General features: G+C 60.5%; 1 protein-coding gene across 12 annotated transcripts in view; it reads right to left on the bottom strand.

The window, feature by feature from the left end:
* The window catches only part of PIP5K1C (phosphatidylinositol-4-phosphate 5-kinase type 1 gamma), a 48,051-nt gene that overhangs the window by 12,837 nt on the left and 20,989 nt on the right, over positions 1-14,225 (bottom strand). For all 12 annotated transcript variants that reach the window (XM_069589466.1, XM_069589459.1, XM_069589462.1 and 9 more), the window contains exons 2-10: positions 11,441-11,472; positions 9,955-10,047; positions 8,012-8,142; positions 7,071-7,188; positions 6,562-6,714; positions 4,906-5,205; positions 3,958-4,163; positions 2,200-2,283; positions 1,336-1,384 (exon numbers count right to left, since the gene is read on the bottom strand). In XM_069589466.1, the coding sequence (XP_069445567.1) occupies positions 1,336-1,384; positions 2,200-2,283; positions 3,958-4,163; positions 4,906-5,205; positions 6,562-6,714; positions 7,071-7,188; positions 8,012-8,142; positions 9,955-10,047; positions 11,441-11,472 (1,166 nt within the window). The remainder of the gene's footprint in view (positions 1-1,335; positions 1,385-2,199; positions 2,284-3,957; positions 4,164-4,905; positions 5,206-6,561; positions 6,715-7,070; positions 7,189-8,011; positions 8,143-9,954; positions 10,048-11,440; positions 11,473-14,225) is intronic.

Genomic DNA, 14,225 nt, shown 5'->3' with positions numbered 1-14,225 from the left:
GTCCCCACCTTCTAGATACAGTGTGACCACTGCCTCGCGGCCTCCCCCGGCTGTAACCTAACAGAACGCATCTGGACACAGGGCCTCCCATCCCGGCCTGCCCTGAGGTGGTCACATGGCCTCGGGGACTCATGCTGGTTGATGGTGATTGAGCAAGGACAGCAGAAGAGTCTCTCCGCCCCGGGAGGAAGATGCCCCTCTCTCTGGCTGGAGCCGAAATGGGGGCTGCCATCTGGGCCAGGTGCCAAGGGTAACGCCTGGGGTGTACAGGGACACACAGGAAGAAGCTGGCCCCCAGCACTGTGGCACCACCTACCAGTCTCAGGGTTCACACACCTGGATGGTTACTTTTCTGGCCATGGTGCATGCACAGCAAGCGGGATCTTAGTTCCCCAACCAGGGACCAGACTTGCGCCCCCCATGATGGGAGCTTGGAGTCTTAACCACTGAACTGCTAGCAAAGCCCCTGGATGGTTACTTTGATGGTTGGGCCCCTCTGGAGCTGACCTTGGTCTGACAGGGTCGCAACCCCTCCATCTGCTTTCCCCTCTGCTGTGGGTTCACCACATAGAAGGGTTTCCTGCCGGCCCCACCCAGGGGGGAACATTCTGAAAGCTCCCCCAGATCCTCAAAACACTCTGAGGCGTAGTGGGGGAAGTTGTTGGGACCTTGGGTTTTGCAGACTGCACACACACAGACAGCCCTTAGCACTCAAGAACTGGCCTGTGGGGGCACAAGGGGAGAGGCCTCTGCCTGAGGGTCCACAGCCGGACTAGGGCCACAGGTGGACAGTTTAACCCCAGCAGTTGGTCCTCACAGTATTTTACCCTTTGAAGTAATTCACTGCAAGGGTGTACGGGTGGGCTGTGCTCACAGGAAGACACGAATTTCCAGCTTTTTTTGAACAACTGAGCCCATTTGCGTAAGCAGGCCCTACCTGCAGGGTCGGCGGGGTCAGAGCTATACAGTGCTGCCCCTGGGTGCAACCGGGGCCCAAGACCCCCTCCATATCACACACTTCCAGAATGTTCTCTGCCTGACTGGCCCCTGACTTTCCCAGTCTGTCCTCACTTCTAACTCACTTGGGGCCCCTAGTACCCTCCTTCGGGAAGCCTATATGCTAAGCCTGTACCCTCACAGATGGCTTGGGCCCCTGGTTGGGGGGGTCCCATGGCTGCCTCACTGCCTTGTCTCGGCCCTGATCCCCTGGCCTGTGACCGTGGCTCCAAAAAAGTGGACGTGTCCCTCAGCTCTTTAGCACCCAGGTCTGGCCCAGGGTGATGGTCAGGATGTTTGTGGATGGATGGACAGAATGAACAAGCAGAGGATGCTCACCCCATCGTGGACGAGAGCCTTCCAGGTGTGTTCCAGCTTCTTGATGAACCTGCAGAGGAGAAAATGCCCAGGACATCAGCCACACCTCCAGGTCCAGGGGAGGTCTCTTCCAGGCGAGCTCATCCCAGGGGACACAGGTGGTCTCCAGGGACCTTTGCGGTCATCATGACTGGGAATGTTCTTGGCATTGAGGGGGCAGAGGAGCCCTGGTTGAGAGGAACCAGGCCACCTGCTGTACCAGTCAGAGGCCACCCCGCTCTTCCCGGCCCCCTTGACCACTCCCCACTGGCTGGCTGCTGCTATTGCTCCTACTCTGCAGGAGGAAGTGGAAAGGCTGCGGTGCGTGGCCCTCCATGGGGGACGGAGCCCGCCCTTCCTCTCTCCCGTGGCCCAGGGTGAGCCGGTCTCCTCCCTGCTGGAGGGAGCGCCCAGTGCCCCAGCCAGGCCCCTGTACCACACCTGGGCTGGGGAGCACGTTGCTGCCTCCAGGCAGCTCCCCAAGATGCCTCTGGGTTGCAGGGGGAAGGACATCCTCCTTGACATACACCCCTGCCCTAGGATGGGCTCTGGCTGCTCGCCCTAGGCTGTCCTGCCCACCTTGTCCCACCCGGGTCTCCACATAAACCCTCACCCACTGCTCGGAAAGCTGCCTGCTCTGCTCCACACTGGGAGGGAGACACCAGCAGGAGATGAGGCAGCCCAGTCTTGGCACACAGCAGGGCCCACAGTCAGCCAGTGACACCCTACTCTCTACCCTGCCCTGTGCCAGCCCTGATCTGTCCCTGACCAGGCTCTCACTGAGGAGTGGGGAAGTCGGGCCAGGGGCATGCACCCACCCCGGCAGGATGGGGGGCGGGGACCCACCTGTAGGACTGCAGGATGTCGATGATTCCAATGTGCAGAAGCAAACGCTCTCCTCGACCATTCACCGCGGGGATCCCCCCCATCCTGAGGAGAGGGGTCAAGACTGTCAGCACCCATGGAGCCAGCCCAGGGATGAGCCCTGTCTGTCAGGAGCAAAGGCTGGAGGTAGCCTAGAGCCCCGAGCCAGGGGCACCTGCTCTGGGACTTAGGGGTACTGAGATAGAGGGATAAGCGGGCAGGAGTGATGGAACCCAGAGCTTGAGGATCCACACACTCCCTGGTGGCCGCCTGGCTGGACCCTCGGAGAGGGACCTGACACCTGGGAAGCCCACCACAAAGAAGGATCGAGTGGCCTTCTTGGCCCGCTCACTGAGTCAACACTGCAGGCCAGAGGCTGCCAAAGGGTCCGGGCTATGAGACTCAAGTGCACGCAGACCCACACATGCACACGCAGAGCTTGCACACATACACAGGTGCATGCACACCCACACGTGCACACATGGAGCTTGTACACTCACACACACACAGGTGCATGCATGAGCACGTACACACCCAGGCAAGGCTGGGCTTCGGGCGCAGGCTGGGGAGTTAAAGCCGCTGCAGCCCCAGGCCAAGCCCGCCTGAGCAGTTAGTGAGGCCCACGAGGCAGCAGCTTCCTGCACGCCCAGGCCCCCAACAGGCTCTGCCAGCTGCACTCCACACTGCACTCACCTTCACACCTGCCGTCTCTCCTGGCCTGGCACCAACCCTACAAACGCCAGACGGCTGAGCTCTGGGCCCACTCAGGTCCCCCACACTCATCCCAGGCAGGCCCTTCAGCTGATGGCCCAGTTTGGTGGCCAAGCTTTAGCCTGTCCCCCAGCTGCCTGTGCACCCTGACGGCTACCATCCACTGTAAGGACTGGACAAGGTCTGGACATGGAAGGTCCAGCCAGCTCCCACATGGTTTGTGCATGGTGATACAGGGTCAATTGTGACACCTGTCTACAGCAGTGGTTCCCATCGGGGGTGACCATCCCCAGGGACACTGATGCTGTGTGGGGACAGCAGTGGTTGTCATGACCAGGGTCAGGAATGTTGCTCCACCCCTCACAGTACCCAAGACACCCAAAGAGTGACCAGGGCCTGCATGAGGTGGGAGTAGGGATGCCCCGTGAATCTGTCTCTGTGCCTGAGCCCCGAGGGCAGGACCAGGTTGGGGGTCAGGGGGCACACTCTCGTCTGGACCCTCTGACCTGGCTGCTTCCACAGTCACCTGGCGTCACTAGGCAAGGAACGTTCTCAGCCCCTGCACCCCTCTCCCCAGGGTCCTGGGCAGGGATCTTGCTGTAAAAAGGGTCCCTCGTTCCCAGCCCTTTCCACCTTCTCTTGGCTGCCTTCCAACACCTTTCCAGCTTTGCTGCCTACAGTGAGGCTTTAACTCCCCTAGGTCCAGGGCAAGGGTACCTGTGTTTCCCACAGGGCTGGCCAGTGACCTCTGTCTACTGACTGACTGAGTCAGATGTCAGGGTCAGAACACCTGGCCATAGCTGTGCGCCCAATATCTAACTCTCAGGGCCCAGGGGGTGGGGACGGGTGGGCGCTGCTGGCTTACAAACCAGAAACCAGGAATTCACCAGGTTCTGGACCTGGCCTTGTCCTTCACCTTCCTCAAGGCTCCCCCTCTTCCTGCCCCCTGCCTGCTTCTCGCCTGGCAAGGGGGCTGGGGCAGAGATGAGAGCTGAAAGCTCCCCCGGGCCCGCCAGCCCCGGCACCTACGTGTCATCCGTCTCGATGGCCTCCCCGCGTGCGGCGCCACCCTGGATAGACTCCATGGCTGTGGAGTAGAGCGCCTTCTGGCCCAGCGGCCGCTTCTCATCGGCTGTGCTCTGGGCGCCCTCAGCCTGCCGCTCACGCTCCTGCTGGTCAATGTTGTGGACACCCAGGAGCAGGCTATAGTCCATGATCTTGAAGCTCTCCAGCACCTGCGGGAATAGGGGTCAGGGGTTGGCCGGCTGTGACCCCACCCCCGCCCTGGTTCAGAAGCCCGGTTTACTGGCCTCCAGACTGCTCCAGACCATGAGGTGCAGCCCAGGATGTGGACATGCAGGCACTGGGGATGGGGCCTGGAAGCCCTGGGGCATGGAGACGGCTGGCGGTTTCTGGGGTGTCTGGGAGCCAGAGTGAGGGCGGACCCTGGAGGACCCAGGCCTGGCCTGAACCCCCTCCAGACCTCCGTATCCTCGCCTCTGAGGCCAATAGGGGGCGGGGTGGACCACAATGGCAAGACCTGGGATGAGCCTGGCAAACCTTCCTTCTCCCTAAGAAATACTTGCCTGTGGAGGAGGGCGGCTGCACAGACCTGGGTCTGAGGAGAGCTCTAAGTTTTTTTGGGTTTGCTTTTGTTTTGGCTATGCCACAGGCACGCAGGATATTAGTTCCCTGACCAGGAATCGAAACTGTGCCTCCTGCAGTAGAAGCTCAAAGCCTTAAACACTTAAACACTCAGGTCAGGCAAGCCCTGAGGTGCACCCTGAGTTGAGCCCTGAAAACCTCAGGCTGCCCCGAGGCTCTGCTTGGCAGCAGGAACACAGCCTGTGAAGGTGGGGTGGGGGGTGGGGTATCTCTCCGGCTCACAGCGCTAGCTTCTCCCAGCGTCCCCATGTCACAGCTGGGAGGACGGGGCTCAGACATGAAACTCCGTCAGACCAGCCGGCCGCTCCTCACCAGGCAGTCGCGTTGCAGCGTCTTGACGAGTGCAGAGAAGGTGTCGGCATCAAGCATTAGCCCCTCGGGCATGTCCTGAATGAAGTCCAGGTCCTTGTAGGTGGGGATGCTCTTCTCCTTCTCCTTCTTGCTGGCCCGCCGCTTGTACGTGGAGCCTTTGAGGTCGAACTTGAGGTGCATCTTGACTACGCGTGGCAGCACATTGTTCATCACCACCACGCGGATGTTCTTGCCACCCGACTGCACGCAGTATAGCCCATAGAACTTGGGCAGCAGTGTCCGGGGATTCTGATTGAGGTTCTGGTGGAGGGGAGAGGGCAGGTGGAGAGGACACCAGGAGCCTTGCTGGGACCCCACACAGCACCCTGCGGCCTGCTCCTCAGAGCTCAGGCCAGAGGCCACCTCCTCAGGAAGCCTGCCCTGACCACCTCCCTGAGGCCTGCCCTCCCTCCTTGCCCCTAGCACCCAGCCAACTGAACTCCCCATCGCCCCACCTGACCGAAAGCACCAGGAGGGTCTGTTTCTACATGGTCAGGCCCAGGGAGAGGTGGCCTTTCCATAAAGGGCCCCAGGGGACTTCCCAAGGTGTTGGGCCTGGTTTCCTAGGTCAGACCCAGGTCTCTCACCTCCCTAGTCTGCCCTGAGGGGATGGGGGTTGCTCGGCCTCTAGGCATCAGGGCATTTGTCTTTTTTTTTTTTTTTTTTTTTTGGCTGTGCCTCGCAGCATATAGGATCCTAGTTCCCTGACCAGGGATTGAACATGTGCCCCCTGCATTAGAAGCATGGAGTCTTAACCACTGGACCATCAGGGAAGTCCCAGGCCACTTGTCTTTGTACAGCTGGGAACTAAGAATGGTTTTACATTGTCAGCAAGTTGATAAAACCAAACAAAAAATAGTGTCCTGCGGCATGTGAAAATTACATGAAATGCACACGGCAGCCTCAGCAGATAGTTCTATTGGCACTCAGCGGGGGCCGCTTGCTCTCGCCCTGTCTGTGGCTGCTTTCTCACTACAGCGGAGCCACGGAGACAGAGGCTGCGCTCAAAAAGCTGAAGACGTTTGTTTTCTCATGTTTTACAGAAAACGTTTGCTGACCTCCGACCTAGGCGAGATGAGGATCCCACCCAGGATCATAGATGGGGGAGGCGGGTTACAGGGCGGGGGCCAGGTCACAATCTGCACAAAGTTGCCCGGGGCCTGGCCATGCCTGCCAGGCAGCAGGGAGGGCTGGCCCTCAGGGAGGGGTCCTCACTTTCCATCCGGGTGTGTATCAGGACCCTCACCCCTGGGGGCCAGGAAGTCTGAGGTGCCTGCTTCCACACCCCCAAGGGTCTGAGCGCCAGCTGATAGCCCAGTTCCTCCCCAGTGCCTGTCTAAGTCACTGGTTGTTGAGACTTGAGGCCCAAAGCCATGACTTCTGGGAGGTCAGTAGTGGGGGATGGCCACCAGGGCCCAGATGGCTCTTCCTGCTCGCCACGTGAGGGGGTCCTACGAGTGAGGCTCGGTGACCCAGGACGGCCTGTCAAGGCCTGCCTAGAGGGGATAGTTCCTGGAGGGGGTGGCTCCCAGGAGGGGTAGTTCCCAAGGTGGGGATGCCCAGAGCTCCTCAGCAGAGGGAGAAAGGCCTAAGTCCAGGGGCGGCCGGGCTCCCCACCATGTAGTAGCCGGGCAGCAGCTTCTGCAGGAACTCGGCCTCCTTGTGCATCACCGTCTTGATGATGAACTCGTCGTCGCTGGTGACGTAGAACAGGGAGCCACTGGCACCGGGGTTAGACAGCTCAATGAGCGGCTCGTTGCACAGCGAGTACTGAAAAGGGGATGGTGGATGGATGGGGGTGGTCACCGACACCGCACAGGCCCAGGGGCTGGTGGGTGATCCCAGAAGTGGTCTCGGTCGGCTCCATGGGACAATCACAGAGGAGACCGTAGTATCTGGAAGGAATGGACGTCCTGGCCAGCAAGGACAGAGCCTGGCTGATGAAGCCAGGGGTTTGGAAGGGACCCAATGCAGTTGAGTCCACTTGAGGCCACAGCCCAGCCCCAGACGACAACCTGAGCAAGGAGCCCAGCAACGCTGCAGCCATGTCCCTGCCCCATGGAGGCCGAGGACGACAAGCAGGTGGTGATCTAAGCCCCGAGCCAGGCTGCTGAGGACACACTCACCAAGTAGTCGTCTGGCCGAATCCCAAAGAGCTCCCGGAAGTAGCGGAAGGCAACAGGCGCATAGGTCTTGAACCTGAAGTCCTGGAAGTGATGGGCGGGAGTGAGGTTGCTGCCTTCACTGCAGAGGAAGCAGGGGGAGACTGTGAGGGACCCAGGCCCATGTACACTCCCTTCCCCCACCAACAGTCTGCCTACCCGCCCAGGCCCAGCCCCAAGGCACCCGAATAGCCAACCCAAAGAGTGACATGGGGCTCCCATGCTGGACACGGGACCAAGGGCTGTGGCCAGTTTCAGATTGTCCTCCAATGACCACCTTCCCCTTCCTTCATTAGCCCACAGTGTGGGGTGTACACATGGCCACCCAGAATAAGACCACTGCCAGCCTCTGCCACAGCCAGGCATGATCAGGGTGCTGTGCCTGCACAATCCCATGAGAGGAGAATGACTTGGGTCTTTTCCTAGTCATGCCCTTAAAGGGCAGGGGCATGTGCTCTCCTTCTCTTTCCTGTGGTTGGAATGCAGCTGTGATGGCAGGAACCTGGGCGGCTCTTGCAGCCACTGGTTTGTAAAGCAGCATAGAAGATGGTGGAGAAACCAGAAGGAATCTGGGCCCAGTAACATCATGGAGCCACCTGACCAATCTTCCAATCTTGGACTGTGTGTGTGTGTGTGTGTCTAGGTATACACGCGCACACACATATTAGAAAGAGAGAAACAACAAACTTTTGTCTTCCTCTCTTTCTAAGAGCTGCCGTTCTATTGCATTTCTCTGATTCAGCAGCAAACATCCCGACTAACACAGGGCTGGACCTCAAAGGCAAGGGGAGCCCAGGAAGGGCCGGAGCCATTTCCAGCAGAGAAAAAGGCTGAAAGAATAGCAGGGGGGCGGTGTGTGCATGCAGGGAGAGTACAGAGGGTTTGGAGCGGCCCGGGCAGGGTACCTGGGAAAGAAGATGCTCTCCACCACATAGAAGTCCTGCATGAGCACGTCACGCTCTGGCTTGGAGCTCAGGTTGCCCACGGTGTAGCCGATGCCCAGCTGGATGGCCCCCTTCAGGGTAGAGGACGTGGTCTGCGGGAAACCCAGCTGCATCAAAACCCCTGGGGCCCATCCCTTGGCTGCCAGGGTCCGAGACAGGACAGGAAGCCCCCTTAGGATGAAGGGGGCAGCATCCGGCCTGTGGCTCAGCCCTTGACACCCATTACCTCCAAGGGGCCCCCAGGCAGCACCTGCCGAGCCCGTCACAGACGAGCTGGCCTCAGGCCCGCCACTCAGCCTGCATAACCACATGGCCAGGAAGTGGCCTGGCTGAGGCTCCAACACCACCATGTGGCCCCGTGGCCTGTTTTCTATCCACATTCTAGAAGGTTCCTATAGCTCAGAACTGCCCCGACGTGGGGGAGGGTCTACCACTGCCAGGGTTCTCTTTTGGGAAGCAGGAGTACAGTATCCAGCAATGCCCAGGCTTCCCTTCTGACACCCGGGCTCCTTCTGTCTACTCTCAAAGGGATCTGCCTCTCTGCATCCCAGTCCTCCACCCTGGCACTGGCCTTCCTGGGGCCCCTCATGCCGCCCTCCCTAGAGAAGAACCAGCTGCCTGTCCATCTGTCAGCACTGCCATTCACGTCACCGTCACCATGAGCCTTAAGCAACACGCCCACCATCGAGGAAAGACGCCTTGGTCCTCAAGTTACCGACTCGGGTCCCCAGCACCCCCGCTGCAGCGTCAAGCCCTTCCCAAGTGCCCACCCCTCCTCCCGAAGCCCCACCTCGATCCATTCCCTCAAGATGACATCGACTGAACACAGTCTTCCAGAGGAGATACACAGATGACCAGTGAGCACAGAAGGTGCTGGGTACCACCAGACGCAGGGAAGGTGCAAATCTAGACAGTGAGACCTGCTGCCCATGCATCGGGAGGGACAGATCAGACAGACCAGCACCACACAGGACGGGGAGTGGAGTCCCCATGCTCAGCTGGCAAGAATGGAGAATGGGATGGCCACGGTGGACTGTGTGGCAGCTCCTCCAAGGGCTACCTGTGACCCCCCGGGGGGCCCAGCGGTTCCACTACTAGGACTGCGGCCCAAGGAGGGCAGTGCAGTCCCCAAAATCATCTGGACACAAGCCCTCACAACAGCACTGCTCACAACAGCCAGAAAAGGTCCATCAGTGGAGGGTGGATACACAGACCATGGTCCCCCCGCCCATGAGAGCATCGCTCGGCTACAAAAAGGGAGAAGCCCTGATACTCGCTACCACATGGATGACCCCCGATTCTCCCTGACACTCACTACCACGTGGATGGCCCCGAGAACACGATGCTCAGTGAGAGAAGCAGACACAGAAGGACACACAGAATGTGACCCCACTGACGGCAAATGTCCAGAACAGGCTGATCCACAGACACAGACAGTGGGTTCCTGGCTGTCAGGGGATGGGGGAGGCAAATGGGGACAGGGCTTTTGAGGTGAGAGAAATGCTTTAAAATTGACTCTGGCGATGGTTGCACAGCTCTGAATACTCTAGAAACCGTCTAATTGAACACTTCAGAAGGGTGACTCACTCACTGCACACACTCGCTCTCAGTGAGGTGGGTGTTTTTAGGAGGTGTGACCAGGCAGAGAGGACCAGCAGCAGCGGGACCAGCTCACCACGCACAGCCCTGGCCCAACCTCACCTCCGCCCCACTCCCAAGGGACGGGAGGAAGCTGCAATTTCCTCTCACCCAAGGTCACAGTCAAGGCCACAGTGACTTGAGGAGCCAGGCAGGTGGTGCAGCCTCCAGCCACAAACAGCCCACACCTGACCTTCCGTGGGCCCCGTGCACACGTGTGGGGGCCCCCTTGTCCCACCCCCGTTGACTGAGGGAAGAGCAGGAACCTTCTTGTAGGTGGTTTCGCCAGATGCATCCACGCCTCGATGACCCAGCTTCTTCCCATGGCCAGGGCCGGGCTGTCCAGTCATCAGTGGGACCTGGGGAAGAGGAAGGAAGAAGTTCAGAATTGGCGAGAAACCAGAATGCTCTGGAAATCCCAGCTGGAGTCTGGGGCGGGGGCTGGGTGGGTAGGCTGCGGGCACGGGGGCTCCTCTCTGGGGGCCAACATCCCACATCTAGGGGCCACACCCAGACCAGGACCTCCAGAAAAGAAAGTCAGCAGCCTGGGCCCTCTGCAGGGAGAAAAGCCCCAACTCCAGGGTCACCCCCACCCCAGGGTCACCCCCACCCCCAGCACTGCTGACTTGGGGCTAGTCACTCTCTAGGGGGGCACCCTGGGTGCTGTGGGGTGCATAGCAACATCACTGTCCCACCTCTTCACTGCCAGGACGCCCCCAGTTGTGACAACCACGAATGTTCCCAGACGTGGCTGGGTGAAACCCTTTGGACTGAAATGAGAGTATCTCCTCCCAGATGAGGGAGAGGTCCCGCTGGTCTGGGAGCAGGCTGGTTCCTGCCAGCTCCACAGCATATGAGTGACATCCTGGAAAAGTTGTGCGGAAGCCACTGGCCCTCCTGTGTGACATCACAGGGGAAAGATGGTGCACAGGGCCATGGGGCCTGAAGGAGACACACCAGCTCAAGAGCTGGGCCGAGGCCGCCCCAAAGATGGTGCATACTTGCCACCATTCACAGGGCTCAGACCAGCCTGTTCTGCACGCTGGCCACCAGGGGGCGGGCTTCCCTCAGGCAACGTTAGTTGCCAGCCCTGCTCTGCACCCCTCGCTGGCTCCCCACTGCCTGTCAGCTGGACACCCACCAGGGCCCCAGCAGATGGGCAAAGCCGTCACAGGAAGGACCCTGGGTGCCCAGCAGCGTCCTGGGAGAGGAGCCTGGCTGGGAGGGAACATGGCTGTCAGGGTGGCTCCCGCTATACCTGGGGTCCTCTAACCTGCTGTCCATGGCTCCTCAGACAACAGGGCTCAGACGCCCCTCGCAGGTGGCTTCCAGGAGTGACCGGAAACTAACAAACTAGAGACAGGGTGCCAAGGGCTCACGCAAGTGGCCACCACCAGGAAAAGTTGCCTGGGGACAGGACCAGTGGGACCCTCGGTGGGCAGGTATGGGACAGCAGGGGGTTGGGGGGAAGGCCGGCTTGAAGGTACTGCTGACAGGGACAGGCAGGGGGCCAGCCTCTCCAGGCCCCTCGGGGCTCTCCCCACCCACCCCATCCCTCCCAGAAACTCAAGATGCTGGTGGGACAGACCGTTTCCACTGTCTGACGACATGTGCCTATTTGCTATGCCAGCATCTGAGGCCCAGGGAAGTGCAGTGAGACGCCTAAGGCCACGGAGCAGGATGCGGGCAGGGCAGGGTGCTGCCCCGTCCACCTTCGGGAGGCAGGGAGGGTGGGCCCCCGAGGACACTCACCTCTGCTGGGGTTGTCTTTTTCTGGGCCGAACCTGAGGAAGAGAAGGGACGCTTTAGTCTGGACCCTTGGCCTCTGCCATCAGCATCGCCCCCCACACACACCCTGTGCCCCTGGGGAGGTGGTAGGGACCCCGCGTGGTAAATAGGCCTGGAGACGCAATGTGGGGGTGGACGCGGAGCGACCACGCTGACGCAGCTCTGCAGGCAGGGGTAGTGGGAGGGCGGGTGGAGACAAGGCACAGCCCATCGCTGGGGAGCCCAAGCACGGAGGGCGGCAGTGATCAGCGGCTGCGGCCCAGGCTAGAGTGACAGCGCTAGCCCCCGAGGCCGCCAGGCGATGGAGAGCCAGCCAGCCAGCCAAGGACACCCCCGGTCCCCGTCCCCACGGCCAGCGATGTTCACCTCTCGGGACCACGACCACCCCCTCCAGCCCAGCTCCTCGGGGGCCTCTGGCCAAGCCCAGGCCCTGCTGAGCCGGCATCCTCACCCAGAAAGCTGGCTTCTGTGAGGGTTATCTGTTCAGTGCGAGTGCTCAGCACATATCTGCCCCAACCCCCAGGGTGTTCATATTCTGGTCCCAGAATGGGCTGTGCTGGTGGGGTTAAAACCCGAGATGGGGATGATCCTGGATTCCCAGGGGCCCAGTGCCATCACAGGGTCGTCATAAGAGGGAGGGGGAAGGTCAGAGGCAGAGAGACAGGAGATGCTGCTCTGCTGGCTGTGAGGATGGAGGGAGGGGCCGTGAGCCAGGGACGCAGCGCCTCTAGAATCTGGAAAACGCTGGAAAACGGGGGAGCCAGCACTCCCCTGGAGCCTCCGGAGGGATGGGCCCTGCCCATGCCTGGATTTAGCTCCGTCCAGGACAGTGAGATAATCAATCTGTGCAGTTAGCAGGTCAAGTCTGTGGTGATCTGTTACAGCTGCAAGGGGGAGCCCATACACTGATGTCTGCCAGGTGTCAGCATGGAGGGGAAGCAAGTGGTGACCAGGACTGCCCTGGCCCCACCTTCTAGGGCACACAGCCAAGGGCGGGCAGAGAAGGGTCTGGACAGCACAGCGAGTGCCAGGAGGACCACATGAAGAGACAGGTGGGGGGTCAGATCAGCAAGGGAAGGCTTGGGCTCTTACCTCAGGGAGATGGGAGCCCTGGAGGGCTGGGATAAGGTGGGACACCGGACTCAGGTGCTCACAGGCACCTCCGGGTGGCCGTAGGGGGACAGACGGGGGGTGGGGGAGCGGCGCAGGCTGGTCCAGGTGGGAGATAATGGGGAGACAACAGGGTGGACCATGGGTGGCCACCACAAAGCAGGTGAGAGAGAAGTGGGCATCGGGGAAGATCTGGAGTCAGGACGGACCGCCCGTGCTCACTGGAGGCAGACTGGAGAAAAGTGAGGCGTCAGGAATGACTTAAGGATTTTGGAGCAACTCACAGAAGGATGGAGCTGCATCAGCCAGGATGGGGGCAGGGCAGGAGGTGTGGGGGATGGTCGGGGGCAGGGTGGCCATGTGGAGTGTGAGACCCCTGCGTGAAGATGGGAGGGACAGCTGGACCCCACGTCAGGAGCTCAGGGAGGCCCCGGCTGGAGGCAGTTGTCTGGGGGCTAGATGGGGTTTGAGCCCCAAGAGTGGACAAGACCACCCAGGAGATGTGGGAGGGGGGAGGGGAGAGGCCTGAGGACCCAGCCCTGGGCCCATGAGCTGGGGGCGGGCAAGGGCCACCAGAGAGCAGCAGGCCCAGGTGACGGGTCAGGGGTCAGAACGTGCTCTCTGCCCACCAGGCTTGGGCCAGGGCTGGGTTGGGGATGGCTAATGGGGACTCGGCCTCCTCCAGGAGGATGAAAATGGTCTGCAATCAGTGGTCATGGCTGCACAACATTGTAAAGACACAGGAAAAACTGAATTACACACTTACAAGTGAGTCTTATGGTATTTATGAATTATCTCTCAATAAAGAACACAAAACCAAGATGGCACGGACGTGGTGCAGCCAGGCTGGCTGGGGTGGGGCCTCTCCTGAGCACCCTTCTGCCCACAGTGCACCCCCCCCGCCCCCCGCCATCAGGAGACAGGAAAACTGAACCAGGGAGCAGCTGGCTCGGCCCTTCATACCAGTGCCCACAGAAGGGACTCTCCTGGAAGACACAGCCCACGGATCCCTGGAAGGCCGTGACAGCGCCAGGAGGGGACACACCAGCCCACCTGTGACATGTGGGGCTCCCTGGACACAGGACGAACCTGGGCTCAGCCCACCCTGAGGCCTGGGGGTGGGGGGGTGGCGGAAGGTGCTGGAAAGCTGACATAATATTTTCGTTGGCTGCCCAACAGCAGAACAATTCACGGTTTTGCGTCTGGGGTGTGGGGGAAGGAACGGGGGATGAGGCAGGAAGTGCCAGTGGACTGAATGGAACATTCCAGACCTTCTCTGGGGGCCCCAGGCATCTCCTTCTCAGTCTGCCTGGATCACCTGAGCCTGGAACCCAACCCCTGGGCCCACCCACATCCTCTGCAGCTCCTGACCCCTCATCCCGGGGTTGAGATAGTCCAACACCGTGGTCCCTGCCCTCTCCACCACCAAGGCCTCCGCAGTCTCAGGCTTGTGAGGGAGGGGCCCGGCCAACACCAGTGCCAGATGTGAAGTCCAGCCAGGTCTGCCCTGTTCAGGGACACTGACTGGCTGATAAAGGGGCAGCCCTACCCTACCTGGAATCCCCCCAGGCATGAGGCCAGGAGGGCAGAAGGCAGGCTCTGAGCCAGCCCAGGTCACAGGCAGGGGTGCCCAGAGCAG

The sequence above is a fragment of the Ovis canadensis genome, chromosome 5 (assembly GCF_042477335.2).
Source record: "Ovis canadensis isolate MfBH-ARS-UI-01 breed Bighorn chromosome 5, ARS-UI_OviCan_v2, whole genome shotgun sequence".
Taxonomy (NCBI): Eukaryota; Metazoa; Chordata; class Mammalia; order Artiodactyla; family Bovidae; genus Ovis; species Ovis canadensis.
The sequence above is the reverse complement of the archived record's forward strand: the minus strand, read 5'-3'. Positions and strand labels throughout refer to the sequence as shown.